This window comes from Cariama cristata, unplaced genomic scaffold (genome assembly GCF_000690535.1).
Source record: "Cariama cristata isolate BGI_N322 unplaced genomic scaffold, ASM69053v1 scaffold22993, whole genome shotgun sequence".
Classification (NCBI taxonomy): Eukaryota; Metazoa; Chordata; class Aves; order Cariamiformes; family Cariamidae; genus Cariama; species Cariama cristata.
The window spans coordinates 359-12,706 of NW_009606961.1; the positions used below are offsets into that span (position 1 = coordinate 359).

Sequence of the window (12,348 nt, forward strand, 5' to 3'; positions counted from 1 at the left end):
ATTACAAAAGGTACTGGAGGCATCTGCTTGGTGTACCTCATGGCTGGAGATCTGGCAAAGATTTCCCCGTTTGCAATACAGATTTAAAAAATCGCAGTAATACTCAGGGAAAATACCCAAAAGACTTGCAGCATTAGTTTTAAACCTGCATCAAGAGTCTGCTTTGCTACTTCATGCCCTAACGCTCTCTCACACAATTCTGCGTTGTAGTCTCCAAGAGAAAGAAAGGAAACCGGGCTCCTGATCGGCGAGCAGTGGGAGATGATGGAGTGTAACAGGCAGCCTTCAGGCTGGGTTAAGTAAGGAAAAGTACTGGGCAAAAGTAGAGCTGCAGTGAGACAGCCTACCCCCGCCGAGTGAGCAGCCTTCAGCCAAATACAGCGTTAGCCCCACACTTGCTACGGTGTGTGGGAAACGTGAGTCTGCACAACTCACGCGGCTTTGCCCGGCACTCGCCTGAATAGGATGTGCTCGCCCGCCGCTGGCTGGTGTCAGACTGCCGCAGACCACCCGAAGGGTGACACGATGGCCTTGGCACTTTCAGTCCATCCAGATCTGGGGACTGAAAATGGATCAAAAGGGTTCAGCGGCTCCCACCTCTTCCATTCACCCTTCTTTCCTGGGCAAGCTGAGATACAGGTAGTAGTAAATACCAACAACACCGGTACGCCCTCCACCAATCCTGCAAGAACATTGACCTTGGCACTGAAAATTCTGCCATGCTCCAGTTTGTGTCATCTGTGGCACTACGGACTATGGAACACTCTGGAAAGATACACCCAGCAGTACAACAGAAACCCAGAGATGAGAAATAGCAGTATTTTACCAGCAGTTAGCTGAGATCTTATTTTCCAGGCCTGAGAAAAAGTTACCCAATATCCACTGCTAGGCAATGTAACTAAATTTTACTCTTTTTGAGTACAGGAGCTTCATTTACCTTCATGACGTAATGAAGGACTCAGATTTGACCAGTGCTATGGGTAGAAATATGTAACTGCCACAGAACCAGTGACTTGATATTTTTAGCATCCACAGTGCTGCTTCAGACTGTTCCAGTAAAAACTTACAGTCCACAATGCACCTTTAGTTTCTTCTATTCTTGGCAAAATTCTTAATAAAACTGTAACTAAACCAAACTTTGTAACCATTAGAAAAGGCCTTCATCCTTCTACCTCACTCTTTCTGTTCATCTCCACGTCAAACCCCTCATTCATTTAAAAAAAAGAGGGGAAAAGAAAAAAAAAAAAAAAACAGGAAAGGACGGGGTGTTTCCTGGGGAAGCGCAGACCACACTGAACCTCTCTGCAGGTAGGTCACATTCGTCCGCCGGCTGAGAACTCAAAGAGCAGCCACGCTGCCCAGAACGTGTCGTTGGATAAGGGGTCACCAACTGGATCCTCCAGCTCCTGAAAGACACAGGAAGGAATCAAAGCTTCACCACATACAGCTGTCAATGATGCAGTTGCTCACGGTGGAAGAGCTCCTTTGGGCAGACATACGGCAGCGCAAGACTGCGACGGGAGGGAATGTCAGCGGTGAGGGCTGTGTGCATGCAGTGACAAAGTCCTTGTTCCCCTCTAAGTTCAGGTACAGTAATCCATCTGTACGGGACATGGGTGGAAAAGTGACAAGCATGATCAGTGCACAATTCAACTCTTAGTAATTCAGAGGAGAGCAATTCTCTTCCCTTTGCCCAAGGCATTGGCTCCTATAAAAGCAAGTAAATGACAGAGGATAAGACCAGCATGAAATAATTAAGGGAGTGATCACCTGAACAAGGGAGCTCTGTTCAGGGAGGGAAAGAAATGCCTCCAAAATAAATTAACTTTTTCGTTTGTTTCTTTGCTTCTTTTGTTTTACTCTTATTTTAGCTCTAGTAGAATGCATGACCTGTGAAAAGCAAATTGCAAGTCATGTGTGGACAAAAGGAAATGTACATCTGCACCCCTGTGGTTCAGACACAGGAACCAAGTATCTGCATATTCCTGCAACAAGCCCAGGGCAAGTTGATTCAGCAAGAAACGGAGTGCCCAGGAAGTCTGTAGAATGCTGTAAAAATCATTTACCCATTCAAGCTCTTCCTTTTCCTGCAGCACACATTAAAATATGCAAAAATAGCTTTTCTGAGTTCCTGAACTGAGTAATGATTACAAAGATTTGAAGATGTCCCCTTTTTGACATCTGCGATCATCCCCCAGCCCACGTTGCACTGAGTGTCATGTTTCTATACCATTGCAAAATCAGTGCAAGAATGCAAAACAGCAAGATGAAAACTAGCTACAGAGACTGCGTGCTCTGGAAATCGTAGAAAAGGCTTATTCATTATTAATGCCCAAAGCTTTCCTACTCGTCTGGCTCACATTATGGCTGGTAAAAAAGCCACTTTCCAAGATACAGATCTTTATATTGATGCTTTCAAAGGCTCAAAAGAGGTTCTGTTACTGCCCTCAGAGCTGCAGCCGCTTCCTATAATGAAGCCAGCAAATATGTTCTCCTGCTTTTCAAAATCTCTTTTAAAAAGGTTTTCTTCAGCAGCTTACACTGCAAGAGAAACAGAAATGGATGCTAACTGATGGGCAGACAAACACATGTGAAGCCAAGAAATAGCTCAAGGTACAGTTTAGATAGGGCTTTCTTGGGTCCTATTTTTAGGTAACATTTAATTCGGAGATGTGCTCCCATCCCCTTGAAAGCATCAGCTTTCTAACTTCTATTCTCTAGCGCCTTAAAATCACCATCAGAAGGCATGCACACTGCATCCCGATCATGGAAGTAAGTTCTTTTATCAGTTCCTATAATACTACTGCTCTGTACACGGCCATCAGCCATCTCTGAACAGTACAAAATCCCTTTTCCTCATCAATAATACAGACTGGGAAACGAAAATTACGTGAAAGATTTTAAGAAGTCTGAGAGCGCAGAGTCAAATTCTGCAGGACACCTCAGAGGGGAGGACCTTCAAGCAGCCATCTTCCTGCCATCTTCTTTCCACAGTGCTAGGTGAGCCCTCCATTGCTCAAAATTTAAATGACACTGTGGATCTGCACAGGTTGCTTTGGCCATCATTTCAATGACAAGTTTAGTAAAATTAGGGTCTGATAAGCAATTCAAGTGGAAAAAAACAAGAAAGACACCTCTCCTTCTAGCATCTGCTGGATGCTACCCAGGGAATGCCCAGCTTGCTCTGAACTGGATTCCAAAAGGTATGCTTAGATCTAACATGTTTCATAGTAAATACAATGTGAGATTTCACATCTATGTGAGAGCTACGACTGGATAGTGTATAGAGGGCTGAGTTCCTTTCTCTGAATTTTAGGTGTCTTCTCTTACCTGGCCTTGTCCCAAGGCTTGGCGTTCTTCCACACAGGGTGCAGAAATAGGTGGGCACTGAGGCTCGCCAAACAGAGTCTGACAGGAACTGGAAGAAAATATGATATACAAATGCACTGGTATTTATGCTCTGCTCACCACTTACTGTTATGTTTTGCAGCAGGACAAGAGAGGCTGCTGGCAAGACCATTCATTCAGAGTTCTGTTGCCTACAAACCTGCCGCTTTTCTCCAAATTGTTATGGCCTGAAAATACAGATTCTGCACTGCGAGGACTAGCCTGACCAGGAGCAGTATACAGGAATGACATCAGGATTTGCAACTTTCCTTATGCCCCCAGAACACTCTCCATAAACAAGGAGATGTCTACCAAAATATCTTTCTCCTGGAATAAACTTTAAAACCCACAGATCTTAAGAGTCAAAACAGATAAACACGTGGCTTTAGACATAGCCACAACATTGGCTACGATTCTACTACAGCTTTTCAAGGCCACCAGTGGAGAACCTGGGGACACGGCTTCCCCATCCACATCTCCCTTGGGGGCTCTGCCAGACTCTCGAAAGAGGTCACAGACTACGGGCACTGGGTCAACTAGGAGACACTGGGTACTTGACAATGGGATGCTCTCTCCCTTCATCACCAACTCAAAAGTATCTATACTCCCAACAACACTGCCCATACCACTACCAGGAATAGCCCAGGGTATGAATGGGCATACAGGCCCAGACCAAAGGTGCCAACTAATAGAGCATAGGAAAAAAGTAGAAGAAACAGGGCAAGTGTCAAGTTGCCCTTCCTTGGAATGTCCCCCAAGTTCCAGCAATCAATCTTGGGACTCCTTCTCCTGGAGGCTGCATTCAGGCAATTACATCAACTAATGACAAATGGACTCAAGCCCCTGCCACCCTGCCCAAGAATTTGTCTCATCCTTTTCCATAGCGCACTTACACTGACATGCATAATGCCCTTAGCAACAAATTCTGCTATTTAATTATGCAACATGCCAAAAAGTAGCCTCCTTTTGTGCATTTTAAACTTGCTGCCTGCCAGTGTCGGGGTGCTGGGTTATCTGGAGGGGAGAGCCTAACAGCAGGAGGATTCCTAGCATTCTGAGCTGGAATCCCAAAAATGCAGGCAGAAGCAGTAAGCTGCAATGAACATCTCACCACTGATGCTTTCTAAATCAATATGCTGGCTCATAAATGCAGTCTGTCTTGCTCCATGGAGTTCAGTGTACTCTTCTGTTTGAAATGGGAGGCACAAGAGAGTTATATTCTGCACAAACCATTAGCTGGGATACATTCCACCTGTCCCAACTTGAGGAGTGAAGAGGATACAACACCACTATCTGTAAAGGCGAGCATCTGTTTGGTGTCCCACAGGGACTTCCAGTCCGCTAACTGGATCAAACTCTCCTGTCAGGCAGCAGGAGCAGATGGAGACAGTCAGCTTCCAGCCTGGCTCCCCCTCACACTCCCACCTCGCAGCCCTGTAGATCATAAGAGGTTTGGATACAGCCCAAGTGCGTAGGACCGACTGTAAAAAGCCCATGAAGGAAATCAACAGGAATTGTTCTAATAAGCTTTCAGGCCAAGTCCTTTCCAGGTGAGCACCTTTAAAAATGAGACAAGCAGATTAAGGGTCCTTTGGCTGACTTGTAGCTCTACCCCTGCACTTAGGAAGCAGGAAGCCACGGCTGCTGGCAAGGCAGTGAGAGCATAACACTAAGTCCACTCCAGGTAGGTGACCTTGGCTAAATAACTTCCTTCTCTGTGCTTTACTCTTACCTGTAAAGCAGGGATAACTTCAGCGCCCTGTCTTTCCAGGAGAGCAACACTCATCTGCCTTACAGTTTAAGCTGTTGACTCCTTCATGAGTCCCCAGATGAGTGATGCTCATTCAAACATTATTGCTAGAGACAACTCTGGTGATGCAATACCTCTATCTAATCCAGTAACTCTGTTAGAGGGCTCTGCCTGATAACAAGGGTGATCCCCATTCATCGCCGTTCACTGCTCTGACCCAAGACTACCCACACGAGGTCTCCTGGCTCTCTAGAGAGAAACTGCAAAAGGGCCTAGAAAATTGCAGCCTAAGCATCACTCATTTCTAAAGAGATCGATGTTCCATAGCATGCATGGTATTTTGGGGAGTTGAAGATTTTGGGGGGAGCTGGACCAGGCCACTAAACAGGTCTATGAAGAGAGTTCAGATAACTATATCCTCACCAGAAGGCATCAACAAAGCAGCAAGTCCTGCCCCTGACAGGAATATGATAAAGGGTGTGTGGATTCCTGGCACAACTGACATACCCAACAAGGAGATGTCTATTCACCATAGATTTCTTTTACTGGCAGAACACATTTTAAAAATAAACATGAGCTCACTCTAGAGTCAGAACATGCAATTTTAAATCCAGCCAAAACATTGCCAGCAAGCCTCACTGATCTTTCATGATCTTCAGCCACTGTTTAAAACTGCGAATCCTCAAACACAGACTGAGGTGGGTTTACAATGCCCAGACCTGGGTTCTCCCCAGCAATTCAGAGCAAGGAGTCTGACATGAATGTGAACAATTGTAGGCACCAAGCCAAAGGGGAAACAGGGGTAAAAGGCAGAAATGTTTTTAGTAGGGAACTGGGAGGCAAAAACCCACTGATCTTTATCTCCAGTGAATCACTGCCTTCCTTTGTTGCTTGACAAGCCACAAAGCCTCTCCGTGCCTCTGCTTCCTCACCTATAAAGTGGGAGTAAAACCGCTTTTACCTACCTCTTTGACATCTAATTATTGACAGTGTCATGATAGAACAAATGCTGGGCAGTGTCAAGCAGAAGGGTTATGAAATGGGGCTACTGCTCCTGCTCCGTCTTGCAGATCAGTAAGTTAAAGGAATCTCGTCATGTCTGTTTGGCAGTGTTTATTTTTACGTAACATTATGGAAGTTTTGTAACATACGGAAGATGGCACAGATTTCTGTTGTTTTGCATTCTGTGAATTTATCTCAAGTCCCAGAGAAAACCTGCAGTCTGAAACATTTGTTACAGGTGGAAAACAGAAAGACAGAACAGTGCCTGTCTTTCTGTCTTCCAATTTGGAAGGCTTGCACTATGGAATAATCTCGTCATGAGGTTATGAAGCTATAAAAACTATTTTAGGATTAAGTATGGGTCCTACCAACCCAGCCCACAGAATCAGCTCTCAGTCCATCAGTATAGGTTATGATTTTCTGCCAAAAGGAAAAACAGGCAAGTATCTTAGAAGCTAAACCTGCTTTAAAGAGAGGGGTTCATATCTTTTCTGATGAGGCTGGTCCCGAACCTCCTTTGTGCCACCACCATAAAACACAAACACTTTTACAGCATCTCCCGTTTCCAGTGCACAGATATAAATATCTGCAAAATATGATGGACACAAGGAAAGTCAGGCCCCTGGAATGAGATGCATCACTACACCCTATCTGCAACCCTCTTCAACAGAGGGGTCAGGACAAGGCTAGACCCACAGCATCACTGTTACTCCTGCCTTTAAGAAGCTCTGTGCTTTCCGCTCCCTTTACCTGTGGGGAAGAACAGATTCCAGGGTCCCTAGCTGTCCTTCTCTAAGGATGAAGCTTTCAACCTCTAAATCTGACTGCTGAATGATTCTTCCTGAACTGGCCTCAGTACAACCACCTTGAGGGACTCTGCTCAAGGGAGCTCTGATACCTGCTGAAATAAATGCTCATATTAAAGACAATTACGGATAACATGACCCCAATCTCTGGCCCAGCTATTCTTCCTCTCCTTGCTCCATATTCACCAGAGGCTGGGTGAATGGCAGTTACAGCGCTTTCTGTTCTGTAGACCTACAGCAAAAGCAGGTGGACATCACTTATGTATCCTACCAAGGCTATTCTGAAGAACAGGGAGAAGAAAAGAGATGGTGGAATGCTGAACAAGACTGTACAGGAAGGAAACAGAGAGGGAGAGAGAAAGAATAGCAGGAAGGAGAAAGGAAAGTGAGAATGTATTGCTAAAGACAAGCATCATGTCACATTTAAGAAGTTCCCAGCCTCTGCTCAGGCAATCTCAAGATTAATATGCATTTAAAAACCCAGAAGATTGCACACTAACAAGGTAAGCAGACAACACCTGAAGGGACTCTTCCAATAGAAATGCTAAAAGGAATCCACCTTGCTGGAAAAGTACTATCTTATGGAAGCAGTTACAGTTTAAGCAAAAGAGTAGGTAAGAACAACTGTTTCAACACCTTAAATCAACAGGTTTTCTCAATGAGCTACTATGGGAGCAGAACTCCAGAGCTTAAGGTAAGCCCTGCTCCCATTTGTCAGGCCATTGGAAAGCCATGTATGTGAGCAAGAACATTTACAACAAAGAGAAGAAGCAGCTTGAAGACTCTTAAGGTCAATGATCTGGGTGCAGTTTTACTAACCTTCTATACTTGGGGTCCGCATGGAGCCAGAGGCTCCTCTGGTGCTGCAAGGGGCCTGCCACATGGCCAGCCGTTCATCTGGGAAGGTGAGGGACCCGCAAGAGCATAGGACAAAGTTATCCAGCTGCGGGCTGGCATCAGTACTGCTTGCTACTTCTCTGGGCTGCAGGACAGCAGAGTTAAAGCAGGTTCCTGGTTCCAGCATAGCCTCAGTGCAAAAAGCCACAGGCTCTTCAGTGTTGTGAGTGGTCAACAAAGCCTTGCTTGTTCTCGCTTCATACAGCCCACTGCTCTGCATAATGCTGTAATGATGGAGAAAATAAATCAGCCATACTGCTTTGCAAAGAGGGGGGACCCCCCAGCTAAACCTTTGAATGCTGCCCTTGACAGCTGGGAGATTAACTGCTAGATGCTCTGACTGCCTGATGCTGGGCATGGACCGTCCCCATCTATGGAGTCAATAAGTGATGTCCCCTGGGAAATGACATGAAAGTCAGTTCCATGAACAAGTTTAAAGGTTGCTTCATCTCTGAACTGTCAACTCTAAAGACTTTCATACATCACCTGGATTCCAGCATCTTTAAATATGTCCCTTCAGGAGGCCTATCCAGATCGGCAGCTGACTGCTCCCACCCTGGGTCACAGGGCATGAGGGTTATCTCCATTTGCTCAGAGCTGATGCCTACAGAAGATCCATCTGAAAGGTGCAGGCCGGGCAGGTGAAGGAACACTAATAGTTACTCCAAAAAGCAATGAAACAAGTCTAATTTGCCAAATGCAGCAAGACCCTCTTATTCCCCCGTGTCTGAAGTTTGGTCATGTGAAGGGGCATGAAATACTGGGTTTTACTGGAGTATTGCCCTGATCCCAGAATCTGACAGCTAAAACCTGCTGCCTCCCATGTATCTGCTTTCATTTGGTGCCCCTTCTGAGATGGGCATCTCTTTTCACCTGTCCTTGCACAGGTCTTATCAATGTTTGCTCCTTCTATGAAGAAGTGACAGCCTCCAGCCAAACGATGAGGGGCTCCACTGAAGGAGAATCCTCCCATGTCCACTTGATCCATCAGCATATAGATGCTGTTCTGGAGAAGGAATATCCTTCCCTCCCTGAGGGAATTTAAAACCATTTTTCAGCTTTCTGGACCACATCCTAAGCCCATTAGGAAGAGACAAACCTGCAGTTTGTGGAGTGTAGGATCCTTTATCCTGCTGCTCCTTTCTGTGGTAAGTCAAAGCCCTCTCAGGACATGAGTTGTTGAGCTTTTCCGTATGAGGGAGGCAGGATTTTTGACGTCGTCGATAATTTGCAAACCAATTATAGACCTGAGTTGGCTGCAGGTTCATGTCCTGAGCCAATCCCTCCTGCAAACCCAGGTGTAGGGAGAGATCAAGGGAAAAAGAGTAAACCACATCCAAATAATCAGGCTTTTTCCTTCAGTTCCAAAAGCAGCCCAGCAAAAGAGCTTCCAAGCCCATAAACATTTGTTCAGTAGGTCTCTGATAAGTCTGTGTGGGTCCCATTGATGAGACCAATCTATAAACTCAAAAGTTGCTGGAAAATACACATTCCACTCTGCTCCCCTAGTCAATTTGTTTGATTAAAGAAACCATATACCGCTATTTTATATTGCTAAATTTAAATGTAAAACCTCACCAAAGCATGCTCTTCCCACAGAATGATAGCTTCACATCACTAACATGACACTAACAGGATAAACACTAATGCATTTACCACATTAAATAGTTTTCACAAACTGTGAGCAGTATAAACTTCTGTAACACGTTCACAGAAAAATTTTTGCTGTATTAAACTGTTAAATAATGAGATCACATAAGTGAAGAACGCATTGGGAAGTTAATGCATAAGTGATCATCGTATCCTGACCTTTCAGAACTTAATTATGCAACTTCATTATGCTCCCATTTCAGATTACGTTTTTTAAATGAAAATTTGGAAGTTGTTACTGCTTTGTGAAAAAGGTAAGAAACAAACCATCTTCACATTGCAGAACTATTCACCAGGCCATCCTGCCTCATACGAGAAGGGTGTTGGAAAAATTGAGCACCACAGAGGCAGACTTTAGAGTCGGATGCCTTCACCTTGCAAGGTAGTAATCAGCAAGGATTACTGAATTAATGCACATGTCACTTTCACTACAAATTTGTCCCTGTCCAAATAAGGTAGATACATGCATACATCAACACAGCCTACCCTGTTTTCAAAAATTCTGTGAAATTAATGTGGTAAGTCAGTACAAAATATATTCTGGTAAGCAAAGCGTAATTTTATACAGGCTATAACTCAGTCAAGTCAGAACTATTTATCACTGTAATATAGCTCTTCTGAGTGATGGCTGTTTTGCTGCCTATGCTCAATTGCTACAAAATTAAAACTGTTAAAAGCCCAGTGAAAAACTTACCTCCCCAATCTTTTTGTCCAAAGCAAGTGAAATTACTTAGCGTGAACTTGATAATTTTTTAAGGAAACCTTTAGGGAAAAATATGGGGAATCCCAGCCCCATTGGGGCTTCTGAAAACAAGGATTTAGACTGACACCGGTTATGGACCCCTGATGGCAGAGTTCTGCCTTTCTGTGACAAGGAGACTTGACTGGAAGTAGCATATTCCTACCCGTTGTTTCTTGTTTGGATTTGTTGTCACCTCTGCAGCAAACCTGTGCAGTTGCTGGCGTACTTCGTCTGAATAGTTTCGATTCTTCAAACCTTCAGGACAAAGGGAAATAGGTGGAGGATTCCTGTACACAGGAGAAAACAGGATTAAAAAGGACAAAAGATACATTCCCATTCATGGGAATTTTCTCACATTGCCACAAGTGGTCGAAACGCCCAGAAAAACCTAGCTCCAAGAAGCAGCCGTCTTGACATGCAAAACCAGCCTTTGCATCTCTACCTCCTGCATCTGCTAACTACAGTAGAGAAAAAAAATTCTGTTCCCCCACGCCGTGTTACCTCTTCCTGCTACGGAATTTCTGCAGTGGTGTCAGAAAATCCCTGTGGTGTTTCTCCATAACTCTCCGGTAGTGAATCTCATGCCAAAGTTGCACCAGCTCCTTCTTCTCTTCTGCCTTGCAATACTAAAACAAAACAGTATGTAACGTAAGTAAACCCTTTCCAGTTAGCCAGTCAGGCTTCCTATAAAGGAGAAAACCCTCAACAACTAGAAACTTACTCAGAGATTCCTACTGGTTTGACAAAGCTGGTAGCACTATCCAAGTATATGGCTCGCTGTACCTTCTCTAATGTACGCAGGGAGTTGCCTGCCTAATTCCTTCTTTTCCCCTGGTGAAAAGGGCTACATTACCAGATGTAGAGGCCAAAATCCCTCGCCCTGAGTGGTGCCATCCAGCCTTCCTCTTATCCTCCCATCCTGGCAAGCCCTCTAAACTTGGCCTCCTCAAGGCTTCTACATCCTGAGCTGTAAGTTTGTGGAAAAAGTCTAAGAACCACCACACTAGAGAACAAAGAACCCTGCTTTCACAAACTACAACCAACCCCATAATCACCCAATTGCCTTTTTCCCCTTGGCTGATTAATAGTAACTGCCTGTAGCAAAGGCTTTATCCTGTGTTTCAGGTCAACCAACGCATACATATCACCTTCCACTGCTGTATGCCAGCTGGAAACGCTCCACGTGCTGCAGTTTGGGTACCTCTGCACCAACAGCTCCAACTGCTATTTTTCTAATGCTGCTTTTTGTCTCCAGGAAGAAACAAAGAACACATCCCTACCTCCAGGAGTCTGCAGGCTGTGTCATGCTGCCCGTTACGGATATGAACAAACACGCAAGCTCGGACAACGTGGATGTTAGTGAGAAAATACATCTTGTGTTTGCATCCCATCACGGCCCCAACCAGCTTCTCCAGACTAGGAGATGAACTCTGGAGGTCCTGGCAAAGCTGTCCTGCTAGATCCAGCAGCTTGGCGGGTGGGGGATCCTTGTTTTTATTCCTGTTTAACATGGCCATGAACCGCTTCATCCTTACGTCCTGTTGGAAGCCTTTTCTATGCAATGCACAAAGCTGTGGTTAGATAAAAACTATTATCTCCTATTTTTAGCGTCTATGGTATGCTTTTCTTTTTTTCTTTTTTCTTTTTAAAGGAAAGAAATTCACTGTGCTGTTAAAAGCAGCCTGTGGACCTCAAAACACTTAAAATAAAACTAGGCCTAAAGCAGCCCTGAAAGGCTAAAGCCACACCAGGTCTGTAGTTGAGAAAACAGAGCTCGGAAAGACACATTCAACTTGTCCCCAAACTCGTCGGCTGGAGGGGGAGGCCAAAGCAGGCGGGCTGCCGTGGGGAACCGCACACTGGGCTGTCCCCGGTCGTCCCCGCCTTGGTCGGCGTGTGGGTGGCTGGGGGCAGTGGGGTACTGCGGGGCTGCCCCCCTGTGCCTCCCGGCCCTCCGCTCCCGTTCAGATCAGGTACCCCCATATCCAAATCACCATACCAAGCTTTACAGCCACTGCTTACAGGTTAAAACTACCAGAACGTTAAGCCCAGAGACATCCAGGTGAAACTAATGAGGTTTTTTGTCCCCAAACTGGCATGGGACAGGCCAGGGG

The 12,348-nt window shown here is 45.2% G+C and overlaps 1 protein-coding gene across 1 annotated transcript; it reads right to left on the reverse strand.

Annotated features, from left to right (window-relative positions):
- Positions 1–1,313: 1,313 nt before the first annotated feature.
- Positions 1,314–11,763, reverse strand: ANHX (anomalous homeobox). Its single transcript, XM_009696565.1, has 8 exons — positions 11,515–11,763; positions 10,736–10,860; positions 10,398–10,521; positions 8,942–9,128; positions 7,765–7,842; positions 6,890–7,037; positions 3,331–3,418; positions 1,314–1,406 (listed from the first exon to the last, which is right to left on the reverse strand). The coding sequence occupies exons 1-8, from the start codon at positions 11,761–11,763 to the stop codon at positions 1,314–1,316; spliced, it is 1,092 nt and encodes a 363-aa protein (XP_009694867.1).
- Positions 11,764–12,348: the final 585 nt, after the last annotated feature.

Excerpts from the sequence above, each read along its gene's own strand:
- ANHX (XM_009696565.1), bottom strand. The coding sequence starts at position 11,763 with ATGAAGCGGTTCATGGCCATGTTAAACAGGAATAAAAACAAGGATCCC. Across the intron at positions 10,522-10,735 it reads AAATTCCGTAGCAGGAAGAG|GAATCCTCCACCTATTTCCC; the intron begins GTAACACGGCGT and ends TCCTGTGTACAG. Across the intron at positions 1,407-3,330 it reads AAGCCTTGGGACAAGGCCAG|GAGCTGGAGGATCCAGTTGG; the intron begins GTAAGAGAAGAC and ends TGTGTCTTTCAG.